The sequence below is a fragment of the Vanessa cardui genome, chromosome 11 (assembly GCF_905220365.1).
Source record: "Vanessa cardui chromosome 11, ilVanCard2.1, whole genome shotgun sequence".
Lineage (NCBI taxonomy): Eukaryota > Metazoa > Arthropoda > Insecta > Lepidoptera > Nymphalidae > Vanessa > Vanessa cardui.
Window position 1 is genome coordinate 1,462,937 of NC_061133.1, and position 14,833 is coordinate 1,477,769.

At 31.2% G+C, this 14,833-nt stretch overlaps 3 protein-coding genes across 3 annotated transcripts; 2 read left to right on the forward strand and 1 right to left on the reverse strand.

Annotated features, from left to right (window-relative positions):
- The first annotated feature begins 879 nt into the window (after positions 1 to 879).
- On the forward strand, positions 880 to 5,990 carry LOC124533770 (probable cytosolic Fe-S cluster assembly factor GL21135). The gene is made up of 8 exons (XM_047109278.1): positions 880 to 1,093; positions 1,396 to 1,610; positions 1,682 to 1,827; positions 2,665 to 2,823; positions 3,075 to 3,323; positions 3,890 to 4,100; positions 5,217 to 5,374; positions 5,544 to 5,990. Exons 1-8 carry the CDS (start codon positions 1,028 to 1,030, stop codon positions 5,783 to 5,785), a joined length of 1,446 nt encoding a protein of 481 aa, XP_046965234.1. The 5' UTR covers positions 880 to 1,027; the 3' UTR covers positions 5,786 to 5,990.
- Positions 5,991 to 6,404: 414 nt separating this feature from the next.
- LOC124533735 (apolipoprotein D-like) lies at positions 6,405 to 8,886 on the forward strand. The gene is made up of 4 exons (XM_047109187.1): positions 6,405 to 6,709; positions 8,047 to 8,177; positions 8,308 to 8,510; positions 8,715 to 8,886. Exons 1-4 carry the CDS (start codon positions 6,575 to 6,577, stop codon positions 8,873 to 8,875), a joined length of 630 nt encoding a protein of 209 aa, XP_046965143.1. The 5' UTR covers positions 6,405 to 6,574; the 3' UTR covers positions 8,876 to 8,886.
- A 522-nt stretch (positions 8,887 to 9,408) lies between these two features.
- Positions 9,409 to 14,685, reverse strand: LOC124533615 (josephin-1). The gene is made up of 4 exons (XM_047109011.1): positions 14,396 to 14,685; positions 13,900 to 14,072; positions 13,235 to 13,415; positions 9,409 to 12,579 (listed from the first exon to the last, which is right to left on the reverse strand). Exons 1-4 carry the CDS (start codon positions 14,474 to 14,476, stop codon positions 12,304 to 12,306), a joined length of 711 nt encoding a protein of 236 aa, XP_046964967.1. The 5' UTR covers positions 14,477 to 14,685; the 3' UTR covers positions 9,409 to 12,303.
- Positions 14,686 to 14,833: the final 148 nt, after the last annotated feature.

The following is a 14,833-nucleotide window of genomic DNA, read 5'->3' on the forward strand; positions in this document are numbered from 1 at the left end:
TATATTTAATTCATATAAAACCTACACTACATTTACCAAGTAAATGCAATAAAAGATTGCAGCTTAAAATTACACCAATTGATGCTGAATTACTCGTTTTCCCCCAATTCAAAATTATTATAACTACTATAAATAAAAAAAAAGTAGCAATGTAACAGCCTGTAAATTTCTCACAGCTGGGCCTCTTCTCCCATTAAGGAGAGGGTTTGGAACATAATCCACTACGCTGTTCCAATGCTTTGGAGTCGTAAGTAGTGATTCATTATTGCATCGCAAATATTAAGAAGGTCACTAGACTGCCTCGTTAAAATAACAAAAAAAATTCAAGGGATGCTAGGTTTGATATTGCTTGTTTTATTATTGCTATTGAATGAATTTAAAACGTATAAAAAGTAATAAATATATCCCTTTTTTGCAAGTTCAATGTATACCTACATTGTACTGCATACGGAAAAACAATGAATTATAGAAGTAGGTATTATGTCTTCGCGACATGCACCCACAAAGAAGTAAAGAATGGCGGCGGAAAGAAAGTAAGACTGTATAAGAGATGTGTGTGAGAGGTGTCCACCTAAAGCACATAAACATTGTTTCACGCATTTTGCTTCCATATATATTATTGTTTTACATATTTACTTGAAATAATTGTTTTTATGTCCTGCATTTCCCATTAGGTCATTAATTGCTTAACCTTTAATAGATCAAAATAAATGTTATATGTGTATTTTTAAAATACCTTAAATTATTACAGTTGTGTTAGTCAAAGCAGTTATTTCTAAACGTGAGTATTTTTCGCTATTGCTTATTTTTATTATTTAATTTGTGTTATTGCGCATATAGAATTCCTCAAATTTTCCAAGTCATTCGAAGACAGAAACTTGCAACCTTACAAAATAATGTCAACGTCACATGGACGTTAAATGTAATGAAAACGAATCAGCTGTGAAATTATTTGGTGTAATGTAAATAAAATACATTTACACATTGAATAAAAAAGTAATTTAGAATACTTTATGTTTTGTAAAATATGGCTTCTCGATTTAGTGGTGCATTGCAGTTGACAGATTTAGACGATTTCATAACTCCATCGCAGGTGACTATAACCTTTCGTTGTAATAGCTATATCATTTCAATTTTAATAATATATGACTAACTTTATACCACATCGCAAAGACACTTCTTAAATCTTATCAGTACTTATACTACCTTCATCTCTATGGGATTAAAATATATTTATTCTGGAAAGTTGTTAACCCTGTTTATTTGTTTTAAGTTTAGCGTATTGTTAAAATATTAAAAAAAAAACCATTATCCTATTAATCTAATAGTTAGAGAAATATTTAATATATTGAGTGGAGATATAACAATTATTCATTCAAGTGATATTGTTTTTAGGAATGTATAAAACCAGTGAAAATAGAAAAGACTAAAACCAAAACAGGCGCAAAAATTAAAATAGGTGAAGATGGATATTTTGACCTGTCCACTGGGCAGGAACAGAAGTTGCAGAAAGTGGAAATAACACTTGCAGATTGCCTGGCTTGTAGTGGCTGCATAACATCGGCTGAAAGTGTCCTCGTAACTAGACAGAGTCAGGAAGAACTTTTGAAGTAGGTTTGTTTTGTTTTTAATATACAATTTTATTCAACAATCTCTTTTTAATTAATTTTTTCATTTTTAGAGTTATGTCTGAAAGAAAATATACGGATACTCAAGGTGTAACGCGAGATGTAACCTTGGTTGTAATATCATTATCTGTGCAGCCAACACTGTCTTTAGCTGCCAGGTATAAATTAGACCCTGAAGAAGCAACACGAAAATTAGTTGGTAAGTTATAAATGCATTCTTTTTGTTGATAACAGTATATAGTAGTATATTTTCACCGCATCTTGACATATTTTCTGATGCCTTGCCCAGATTTAAGAATAAAATCTATCAATAAAAAATTTCGTCTGTAGTCACATTTTATCACTGTACTGTTCCTAAGATATAATTGTTCTATTTTTCATTTGTGGTTTTTTATTTGTAGTTTTACATATTTGTTTTGTTTATTATTATTTAGGTCTTATGATTTTTCTTTAATATATATTTTTAATCATTACTTAAATTCAACAGGTAGACAATAAGTTTTATTTTTTTCTTTATGTGAATTTTGTGTACATCTGTAATTGTCACTCATATCAGGTCCTAATTTTTTTTTTGTTTTATATGTTATTTATAAGTGCTGAATATTTGTGACGTTGATGTACCTTTTAAATAAATAAATTAAGTAAATAAATATTTGCCTGTCAATCAAATGAAATGTGTTACATTTGATTTGATGCAATTTGATATGTTATATTTCAGTCTTACCTGTATTACTGCAGTGTTCTCAATCATCAATACAAATTGCCACTTATGCACAATTAAATTCATGTCCATTTTTGAAAATTGTTATATAGATTTATAAGTGATAATAGATTTTGTTAAGCTTAATATATTTTACCAATTTTAATAGACACAGAAATTAGTTATGATAAAATATAATAAAATGATTCCAAATATGTCTTTCATTCAGTGCAACTTTCTTTTCAATATAACTCATCTACATGCAAGTCTTCAACCAATTTCAATTTTGTGTCTCAACATTTATCAAACAATCTGTTTCTTATCAATCTTTTATAGGATATTTCAAGAGTCTTGGAGCAGATCTGGTATTAGATATGACAGTTGCTGAAGACTTGTCTCTACTAGAAGCACAGCAGGAGTTCTTACAGCGTTACCAAAACCACCAGCATGATCCTTCTGCAAAACAACTACCAATGCTTGCTAGTTCTTGTCCAGGTAAGGATAATTAAAAAGAAATAATAAATCAATAACTATAAGAAATTCATTGAAGATTTTGGTATATTTTACACAATTACAATCTAGGATGCAAGATATACATATAAAATTATAAAAGAATAAAATAAATAATAAAGTAATTAAATATAATAATAAAACTTAAAACTTCTAGAAAACATAAACATGAAGGTAAAATTCTGGTTTGTAAAATAGCATATTTATAAAACCATATTTGTTTTTCTTCCAATAAGGTTGGGTTTGTTACGCGGAAAAGACTCATGGTAACTTCATCTTACCCTACATTTCAAGTACTAAATCACCACAGCAGATAATGGGTTCGCTAGTGAAGCAGTACTTGGCTAACAAGCGAGAGCTGAATCCCAGTGAAGTGTATCATGTTACCTTCATGCCTTGTTATGACAAGAAACTCGAAGCGTCTAGAGAAGATTTTTATAGTGAAGTATTGAGCTGTCATGATGTGGACTGTGTCATCACTGCAAGTAAGAGAAATTAAGAAATTGCTATTGATTTTGAATAGGTGCTCTTTTTCCAATTGGACACAGTTTAATTTTCATAGTTGCAAATGATTTTAATAATATATATTTACAATGAACTTGTAATCAATTTAAATCATTTTAATGGCACAGTTATTGCCGAAGTATTGACACCAAATACCCAAAATGGCTAAAAATAAACACACTATATTTTTTTCAATGTGTTTAGTTTTATAAACTGAACAGTGTAACTGCAGACACAGGGCATATACCATCTTCGTTTCCAAGGTTCGTAACGTTAACATTTATAAGTACATGAGCAGTGTTTCCACTCCATCAGATGACCCGTTTGCACATCCTGTATTTTACGGACCATCGACATTTTTCGACACAACAGAAAACGGAAATACAGCGTCTGCGTGTCTGCGATTTTATCTTATTTTATTATTAATCGCAATTGCGTATAATTAAAGAAACAAATAAAACTTTATTGCTACGATTTTTTTTGCACGAAGATAGTGTTTTTTTGCGTTAAGTATAAAATAAATAAATATAATTTTATTTGTACACAGTCGAATTGGAACAAATGCTGGAAAACAGTGGAAGATCATTATCTGAGATTGAAGGTACCAACTTGGATTGGCCGTGGGATGATTCTGAAGCACCAGGCTTGAAAAGTCATATCGGCTCGGGCTCTGGAGGTTACGCAGATCACGTGTTCCTGTATGCCGCTGAACAGCTTTTTGGAGAGACAAATGCACAATTGGTTTATAAGAATTTAAGGTTAGTTTAATTACAGTGCTAGCGAGAACTTATTACCTACACTAGTATTGTTAAAAAATTTATGAAGCATTTTTTCTGATTATACCCACTTAAAAAAGACTATAAAGTATGTTATTATTTTTTTAAAAATTGTATCCGTGCGAAGCCGGGGCGTTTTGCTAATTTATATAATCATTTCGTATCATTTTATTATAACCTGTGTATGGAATGCATGTGTTAACGAAATCATCACCAAATAGACCTTTGCTCTATCTGTTTGTTATCAGTATAGAAAAACAGTTTATTTAAAGCAAAAAAATATTCTATTTTTTTTATTGTCTCTGAAAATGGTATGTTGTTTGGACTATGAATTTATCTTGTAGGTACAGTTGATTTTTTATTTATTATCTTTAAACGTATTATCTATGGTACATAGATCGTGGGTCGAATGATGCGATCTGTTGCCAAATACACTTCTATTGTTTTATGTACTCGATGAACTAAACTGTGTAGAAACATTTTAATTCAATGCATTAACCTCATTATGTACAAATTATGTTGCTATTCGTTTTGTATATATAAAACTATATTTAGAACTTCTTAAAACGCGCATGCTATGATCGATTATCAAATACTGAATCATAATAAATAATTACTAAGTGAAATAGCATCCAATTAACATTTTAGGTATACAAGGAGTTAATTAGCTGCAATACTATGCTGTAACAACTCATCAACACATCACTTTGTATCGTTATAATGTTTATTTTGACGTCTGCTATATTTTAATGATATAATTATATATCATAGTCGATGTCGTTTATCTCTGACCCACTTTAACAAACATTACTTTGAATTTTTAAATGTTAAAAAAGAGTAACTACTGTATTTCTTGCCGGTTCCTGTAGAATCTACTTTCCAAACCGGTGGTAGCTTCACTAAATAGTAAAATGACGATTCAAAAGTGATTGTAAAAGCCTACTTAAATAAAGTTTATTTTGATTTGATTTGATTTTAACAATCGTGTTTTTCGTTAATTTTCTAGTTTGTCGTTACGGAATAGTTCTGCTGATCGAAATCTCACCGAAAAACGTTTATATATATCATAGCTCAAATAATTCGTTTCAAATATTCTAGAAATCCAGATTTCCGTGAGGTGACACTTGAAAAAGATGGCGTTGAAGTTTTACGGTTTGCGATCGCGAACGGATTCCGCAATATACAGAACTTGGTGCAGAAGCTGAAGCGCGGCAAGTCGCCCTATCACTACGTGGAGGTCATGGCGTGCCCCTCAGGTGTGTACAAGCGTCTGACGAGTTATTACGCATCTTTGTCGAATCAAAAAGGATGTTTCTAGAATAATTTATACTCGATATATTGAAAAAAATCCATTGGTCATCAGTCAATCATAATGATTTTGTTAGTACCAGCAAGGAGAAATGTAATATGTTGGCCACTGCGCAGGTTGCCTCAACGGCGGCGCGCAGGCGCGGCCCGCGCGCGGCGAGAGCGGGCGCGAGGTGGTGGCGCGGCTGGGCGCGCTGTACGGCGGGCTGCCGCGCGCGCGCCCCGCCGCCAGCCGCCTCGCCAAGCAGCTGTACGCCGACTGGCTCCACGGCCGCGACTCGGACAAGGCGCGCGCGCTGCTGCACACCGCCTACCACGCGCTCGAGCGCAACGACATCGCGCTCAACATCAAATGGTGATCCGCACTCACCTGCCTACCGGGAGCGTTTGCTCACATACCCGTCTGGCAGCCTCTGCGCGGGATATGGATATATCGCGTTACATACGCGCTTAATTAATGTATAATAGATATATATTATTTTGTATATAAGTGATTTTATCAGCAATGGTGATATTTGTCGATGTTGTAAATATTGTTATTTAATAAACAGAATGTTGTGGTTACTTTTGCGTTTCATTTGAACTTGATATTGTTGTCTTGTCTGGTTTAGCGGTTCGCTAGTGGAGGAGTGCGCTTCATAACGTAACTCACGTTCACGTCGACATTGTAATAACTTATGCATTGTCACTTATCGCGCCTTTTTATGTTAATTTTAACCACCACGTGTTAACGAGACCTTTACAGGCGACGTGGGGATGTGTCGACGATGTTCGCGATGGCGCCAATTATTCGCTCAGTTCGTTGCTTAACAATCATTACACCGAAAATCATGATATTTTTTTAGAAAATAACCGAACAAAACATCATTAATCGGCTTATTGGAAATTTTAAAATTAACCGACCATAGTGCAACGTCGATCGATATGTCGCCGCGGTCACTTGTCGTTGATTATAAAAGAATAAATGTGTATGAATAACAATCCATTAAATCGGACGCGAATGGGTCAGTGTGAAGAACGGCCGCGGCGGTTACAACTGCGCACCCCCATTTTACAAATACTGCGCACTGTTTACAAAACACTGACCGCGGCGTGCGTTTAAAAAGTAATACTATTTTTTTCTTCACTAATTCTGTTTGTGAAATGCCATGGGTGACTTCCGGATACAGGGCACTAATAGAATACACTTCATACTGCTGTGCACGATCTTCAAAGCTGTGATCAGTACTGGATTAGGAAAATGTCCAATATATCCACAATTCCCTAACTACGATATTAGACGGGTAAGTAGAAATAAATTAACTTGAAATAATAAAAAAAGATTATCTGCATTTTAATACTGATTTGCAGATCAGAACTAATATTGACCATAAAATATAAAAAAAAAATATTTGAAAATATAATTTAAGTTATCGTCTATGTTCGTATATTTACAATTATTTTAAAGGTAAATAAATTGCGTACTACAAAATACCTACTATATTTTTATACTTAACAATCATAGAGTGTCGACCTTAACCCTCAAGCGGGCACTGCGGTAGCTTTTGCATGTTAATATCATTACTAAACGTTTACACATAACGTACGCGTATTGTTATTTTTATACACATACTTACTTGTAAAGCGTAAATTAACTAATAGCACTTTCAGAAAATGGTCCCCATTTTATATTCAGTACAAAATTCTATTCACTCAATTCAATTCGAGAATTTAAAAAAAAAGTTCAATGGAAGGTATAACAAATACTTACCAAAAAAAAACGTTTCGTTTAAAGATATTTTCTTCGTTGTGGAGTAGATATTTATATACGTAATATAAATATCTACTTAATTCAAACAGTCGTTACGTCATTAATGTCTTGAAATAATATTTATACTTTGGTATTTAATGATATTACACGCCCATTTAAATACCTACGTTCTATTATTTATATATGTTAATACAAATTTAGGCAGTTAGAATATTCATATGAAATAAAACTAATGCACTTACAAAAATGGTCATTGAACTTATTAACTGAAACGATACCTATTTAAAGTATCAATAATAAACAACGGGATTGTCTACTCATATGAAAAAAAACCGTTTATTAGTCATATATTAGTCTTTTTATAAGGAAACAATACTTGTAGTACGTCTGAAAGCCATTTACGTTAGTAATTGGACGTATCGCTAGAATATCAAATATTGATGAATTTATTATGAGTCTTACGATAAAATATTACGGAACAAAAAAATAAGTTATAGTCATCCAATTTTGAAATCGCTATGCAATCTTCCCATCCTTTGCCGTAATGCTAATGACGGTTGGAAATTTTATCTTGATTTGTGTAATTAAAAAAAAGTGAAATAATTTAAACCTTTATTATAATAAATAACAATTATACAAAAATATTAGTCAGGGAAGGCATTAAGAATCAGTAGCTGAGAGTTTTAAGAAAAGATTTAAAGTAAATGAATATTTAAAAAACTACTAATCATTTTATCATGTTGTCCGAAATGGATGAGTGCACCAAATATTTACACAAAAAAGAAAAAAAAAAGTTCTAGATACGTACCTATTATGTTCTGATTGATGTATTTTTTTTTCGAATATACAATAACAATAACTTTCTTTTAGATGACAGGTACGTGGTACGAAGTGGAGAGATCTTTCCATCTGATGGAGATCGCAGCGAGCTGCACCGAATTGAACGTTATGCTCAACGAGCGAGGTTTCTTACTTATTACAGTCAGCACTGTCAATAGATGGTATGTGTTTTCTTCAAATTCTTTCTATACATAAATCCATTTGGTCCGACATAATGTTTATTTTCTATTTATTATATTTGATCAAAGTAGCGTGTACCGCAGTTTTAGAATTATAAAAAACAATCCGTAGGTCTGGTAACCGTTCCACAAGTAACGGCATAGGCATCCCAAGCCACAACGGCTCGTCCTCATTCAGGTACAAGTTGAACAACCGGATGCCGTACATCATAGGTCGGATGCTGCCCGGTGCCGGACACTACAACATATTATTCACAGACTACGACCGCTTTGCGCTTGTCTGGTCCTGTACTAACTTTAGCGTCGCTCACTCTGGTACGTATTTTCCAGCTATTTTAAATATTCTCCAATCATTCTTTTTAACCTCTTTGTTACTTTTGTAGTATACAAACTTTTTAAAATATTCATTTGATTATCGATTATCTTTAAACATCAAATCACACTTTGCACAAAACTGCATATTTAGTTATAAATTTTCTAATTGTATCTGCTATCAACATCAATCTCCTTATTAAACAGATCGCATGTGGGTACTGGGACGACAGCGGGATATAGAAGCGGGATTGCGAGCACAGATATACGCCATAATACAGGAGCTCCGACTCGACCCCGACCGACTTATACTTTCAAAAAACAACAATTGTACCGAATTTGAAGATCAAACGACTGAAATAAACTAATTATTTATTGATATTCGTTTTTATAATTTCATGGTACCAAAGGGTACTTTTTTAACGCTGCAAGAAACAAACAACTTCTTACACTGTAAATGTACCACCCGCTAATACAACAGACTGTTCCTTTCTCTCCTTAAAGTATAAGTAAATATAATACTAAATTATCGAAAAAAAATTGACGATTATATCTATTAGGAATGTATAGTTCGAGTTCGAGTGTATATAGTATTTCATAATAAGCCAAAAGCAAACCTCAAGGTAGGGTCTACATCGCACCTTTTTTTTACTACTTCTTCAAACAAGAACACAGCACTTCAGAGACTTTACTGTGTTTGTATCTTAGCTGCGTGTCTATGGGGCACCACACCACCACACCACACCCGCCACAGAAACTACAATCACAACGTTACAATACGGTCTGTGTGCCACGACTCAATTACTTATTTTCTATGCACTAAATACGTAGGAAGGGATATGGGTATATTTAACAAATGGTGAAACGCGCGTATGCATATTTTTCAGTAAATAAAATTGGACGCTTTTGGAAAAATATTTATTTACAACAATATAGAGTAAAAGATATAAGAATCGAAATACATTTTAATTCTTTCCTTACAGAATGGTGACAGAATTCACAGCTGCCTATATTACAGGCACAGACACAACAAACCAGACACTGACCACACACTGACTTACAAAATAACTATAAATTATTACACGTAAACAATTATACGTCTAAAAATGTAAAAAAGTATTGCTTCTTGTTTTTAACAATAAAATGGCGTCTATCCTCTCTCTCTTAGCATATATATTCAAGGTCAAACAAAGTAAAAAAAAAGAAAATATTTATCTTGTTAATGTTTCATAACATTTTGAAACGTGTTTTATAATTTTTGAAATGCATTAATATGTGTGTAGCCTAATTCTCTACACCCTCCATGGTTTTAGAAGATTGAAATGAGTTATAAAATTAATATATTTGGGCGACAATCATTAAAATTAAATCGAGATTACGTTTTAAAAGTATAGATTAATTTTATTAAATGATACCTACTTAATTTTGTAGCAGGAAGACATAGGTACTAATAGTTGGATTAAGTCATAATAAGTGGTCACCACCGCCCGTATATAATGTATAAACAAATAATAATAATCTGTAATGTTATATTTTAGAAATTGTAATTAATAATTAATCTAGTACTATATAACTCGATCAATACCAATATTAATATTTATTTATATTACATTATAATATTTTTATTTAACTATTAGTTGTTTAGCAATCTTTTGTTAATCAATTTGTGGTAGGTATGATTTCATATTTGGAATAATATCAGCGGCCTTTTGAAAAAAGGAGACGCGATGAAAGGGCCTTAAAAATATAATTAAAGTAAGAAATAGCAAAATACCGTTTATGTTAACGTAAAGATCTTTACAAATTGAAGAAACAGTTAATATATACTATGCTATAATATATAAAATTGTATGTAACTAGACAAAGGATTTTTGTGACAATTGGAAAGTTGAATATGATTTCCAGAGTATAAAACCTCATATCCAAAGAAATAAGAGGTCCGTATTTTATCAGTGGATTACTCGCACAATAAAAATCCTACAGTCTATTATAAATTGATTAACTAAATGAACGAGCGAGGGCGTAAAATAATATTTTTCCCAAAAAAAAAAACTAAATTACTTATTAATTACAATTTCCATACTATAACATTACAAATTATAATTTATTTAAATTTTCATTATCAGAAACGTAAATCCTTCCAACAAATATATGCTGCAAGCCTTGGGATTCTAGCTCCACTATAGATCATTGATGATACCAAGGATGACAGTACGACACGTCGAGCTTACACAGATCTCCACCACCAAAAAACATACTTGGACATAATAATAATATCAAAATAAAAACATAAATACGATGAACTAAAATTAGGTACATCTGAGTTACTTAGAAATCTGAGACCAGTGCAACAGTTTACTATAAAACATTAAATTTTACAATCCCGTTTTGTGATGCTTGAGCAATGCCAACAAAATATATATGTGTGCTATTAGGTACTTGAAGTCAGTAGTATGAATGTAAATATATGCTATAATTAGAATTTTGGTTAGTATTTGGCGTTATATTGAATTCATATTATGCTGTGAAATTAAAATTGATGAGTCAATTTAACGTTTTACTTGCAAGTAATGATTCATGAAGCCGAGCAAACCCAATAGACGCAACAGGCGATCTCTAGGAAAAGATTTCGAATCGAAATAAGCTTAAGTTGTTATTAAAATTCATCTCATATATGATATTCAAAAAAATAGAAAAAGTGCATGCATGACAAAGATACTTTAATAGAAAAACAAACCTGGATCACCTAGCAGTGAGGTGTTTCAAATTATCTCCTTAGCTGAAGTGAAGTCATTTATTAAGCAAAGAGCAGGCATTCAATTGTATTTGAAATAATTTGAATATCAAGACATAGTACTTTTAATTACACAAAATAATAATGTATAACTATCTGAGTATAAGTATTTAATTTCACAGCATGTTGACATTAAATATTTTTAGTATTAACTATTGGTTCCAAGTATACAAGTGTCTAACTGATAGAGATAAAGTTGCTTATTCAATTAGTATTTTACCAATATTTACGTTGATTGTATCTACATATTAATTTGTTTACCTGATTATTCAAAACTGACTTGTTCAAAACCTACTCGACTAAAATTGATTGACAAACATTATTTTTAATATAGATAGCAAATTTTACAAGATCAAAATATTTTTTATACACTTTCAATGAAACATCTTGCATAGAACTGACCAAAATATTATGTAAATAATAATTTTATTTACGACTATAGATATTAATATTACATCCTATTAAATATACATAAATGTCTATTAGAATTACAAAATATTCAGTCCCTTAGAGATCTAATTTACTTTAGGCCTTTATATTGCTCTCATTCAAAATGAGAATCTGTTATGTAATTTTTAACTAATATTCAACAATTCAATTAAATGCAACTTTAAAAAAAATAAACAAAATAATGATAATAACAAGAAACAAAGAACTTATAATTTATAAATAACTTTCAAAATTAAGTACATAATAAATATAGTATTTATAAACACGGAGTAGTTTAGTCTTTCATAGCAAAACACCCATATGTATGTATATCTAGATACAATATTTTAAAATTGAACTTTGGATTATATTCCTTTGAGTATCTACATAATTATGCATATGACTATGACTTTGTTGTAATATTGTATTTTTTAAATATTAATTTGTTTACGGTGTAGTAACAGTTACTAAATATGGATAAAATAATAGATGTCAAAATCTTATCACTTTACTAATATCTTACGTTGATTAGTCACACAAACACACAACCGAACCAATGTGCAGTGTAAGCACTTAAAAGTTTTCATTGTTAACAAAACAGTTTCTGACCTCATTTAACCGCAGACATTCAGAATCACGGTTGTTGTAATCAGAAGACAGGCTATCATCTGGACTCCCACATTGCGGCTCATAATCCTTCTGATTGGAAAGTGTATCCTGCCCTCGGTTGTTCAGTGTATATTGATGCATCCACAATTGTTTTTCTTCAACCTCTCTACTCACAACCACAAACAATTCCTTTTCTTTGCTGTCTAATTGCTCTTTTAAATATGCTATTAAATCACTACTCTGAAAAAGATAGTGAAGTAAAACTTAGGTAAGTATTATGCACAAATAAATGGTAATTTTCGAAGGGATTCATTTTATAAGAAAAAACATTTCCCTTTTTTTAAGTAATAGTGTCAATTATTTAAAATTATTTAATTTTTAATTGAATAAAACAAGTTTCTGTATTCTTGTCTTTCAATCTTCATTTTTTAATTTTTCTATTTCATTACCTTTATTGCTTGGATAGAACTGACCAAATGGATGGATAAAAAATAAGATTCTTATAATTAGGAACATTAGACATAAGATAAATTGGTTATTAAAACAGCATCATTGCCCTCTTATCAAATATCTAATAAGGCAAGTACAACTACCCTAATGAATATGTGATATGTGGTATATCTTCATAACTGAATTGATCATGCATTAGATAATATATATTTAATAAAAATGATATATTTATATGCATGACTAGGTGCATAAAATTTTAAGCAAAAATGACATTCAGCACAAACTACACAAAAGAAAATCAAACAAATCATTTGTAGCAGTTTTTTTAGTGTATATAAAACATTTAAATAGCATGCCTCTCAACCACAAGAAATGGATATTTTTAAAAATATAATGACTTCATAAAAAAATTCTTTATCTTCTCTAAAATACATTATTTACATACCCTTCCTATTAACTGCGGTGAATCTAACTTAGAGTCGAGATTGTAAAAGTTGCCCTGTATTTGTCTGATAGTGATCCAATGCCGTCGTCGAAGAGGCAACATTACAAAACCCAGCTTATAATCTGACGGCACATTCAAAATAAATCCACATATATTTGAGAGGTCTAAGCATCCAGGATCTCTGAAGACAAAAGACAAATAGGCATAAGAATCATTAAATCTTTAATATTTGGTTATAATGAAAAAGTTTTGTTACATTTGTAAGCTTAGCGACAGTTGTTACAACAGATAGAATTATAATTAACAATGATTGGTTGACACAATTACTTTAAATTTACTGATAGATTAACCGTTACGTATAAAGCATGGATTCACATACTGTTTCTTCAATTTTTCAATATTGTAACATACATTGAACCTAGTTTTATCCATAAGGTTGTGGGATTAAATGTAGTCAAATACTGCAGTGTAGTTCATATCTAAACATCAGTTAATATCAGTTCATATGCTCTATTTGTGTCTTGTGCTCACTGGTAAAGGAAAATTGTCAGGAAAGTTGCATGTACATGTAGCTGCAGACACTGACACAGTTGGAGTACTTTGGCTGAATAAGACTAGCCTTTATCTACTAATGAATAACATGCCTGAATAAAAAAGTGTCTTACTTTCTTTTATCAAACCACACAGCCTCACAACCTTTCTTCTGAAGAGCAGCCATGATTACATTAATATCATAGTTGCCAAGACCCAGCATAGATCGGTGAGGATTAATCCATACATTTGGAGATAGCCTACTGCAAATTGTGTCTAATTCTGACTTCGAAAATGTGTTCCTTGTCTAAAAATCAAAACAGTTATTGTTTTAAGGAAAAAGTAAACTAGGAAAATAAGCAAATAGGGAAAATACCGCCATTATCGATATTTTTTGATATTCAAATGATCAGTTGTACTTTACATATTAAAAAGTAATTTATTTTAATTTAAATACTCTTTAATATCTTATCGGAATTAAAAGTAACGAAAATATAACGAGGTGATAATTAAAATCTAATGACCGTAGCAAGCCAATTTGTTTACTTTGGCTTGTCGGCTAATGTTATTCATGGTCGTTTTTCACGTGATAAATTTAGCCTTACCCTCTTAAAACTATAATAAACTCACCTGAAATAAATTATTCAACGCATGCAATGCACACAATTCTTTTACTTGTTTTTCATGATATATTTGCGGTTTCGAACCCATCTCGTTTAAACATTTGGCATGTTTGGTATTTGAAGTAAGCGCTAATTTTTTTGTTGAATTTTGTAATTATTCAATTTTTTATAGAATTTCTATAATCACTATAATACTGAAAATAATTTACCAGATAATTTGGTAAAATAATCTAAAAAATATAAGCTTGATGATGAATAACTTGATAATTTTATTGACTTCAGTAATCAGATTTGACAACAGACTTCAACAGTTCAACAAGATCACTTTTGAGTTAAAAAAAAAAAGCGAATACGTTCGGATTGAAAGGAAATATGACGTTTAAAATGGTAATTCATATTTTTAAAAGAAAACTGTTAAGTACATGTGTAACTTATTCAATAATAA

Bases quoted from the DNA above. Each gene is read 5' to 3' on its own strand.
- LOC124533770 (XM_047109278.1), top strand. From the start codon at position 1,028: ATGGCTTCTCGATTTAGTGGTGCATTGCAGTTGACAGATTTAGACGAT. The intron at 1,094-1,395 runs GTGACTATAACC...TATTGTTTTTAG, and splicing joins ATTTCATAACTCCATCGCAG to GAATGTATAAAACCAGTGAA. The intron at 2,824-3,074 runs GTAAGGATAATT...TCTTCCAATAAG, and splicing joins GCTTGCTAGTTCTTGTCCAG to GTTGGGTTTGTTACGCGGAA.
- LOC124533735 (XM_047109187.1), top strand. From the start codon at position 6,575: ATGGGTGACTTCCGGATACAGGGCACTAATAGAATACACTTCATACTG. The intron at 6,710-8,046 runs GTAAGTAGAAAT...ACTTTCTTTTAG, and splicing joins CTAACTACGATATTAGACGG to ATGACAGGTACGTGGTACGA. The intron at 8,178-8,307 runs GTATGTGTTTTC...AACAATCCGTAG, and splicing joins GTCAGCACTGTCAATAGATG to GTCTGGTAACCGTTCCACAA.
- LOC124533615 (XM_047109011.1), bottom strand. From the start codon at position 14,476: ATGGGTTCGAAACCGCAAATATATCATGAAAAACAAGTAAAAGAATTG. The intron at 14,073-14,395 runs GTGAGTTTATTA...TTTGATTTTTAG, and splicing joins CGTTGAATAATTTATTTCAG to ACAAGGAACACATTTTCGAA. The intron at 12,580-13,234 runs GTATGTAAATAA...TATCTTTTTCAG, and splicing joins CACCGCAGTTAATAGGAAGG to AGTAGTGATTTAATAGCATA.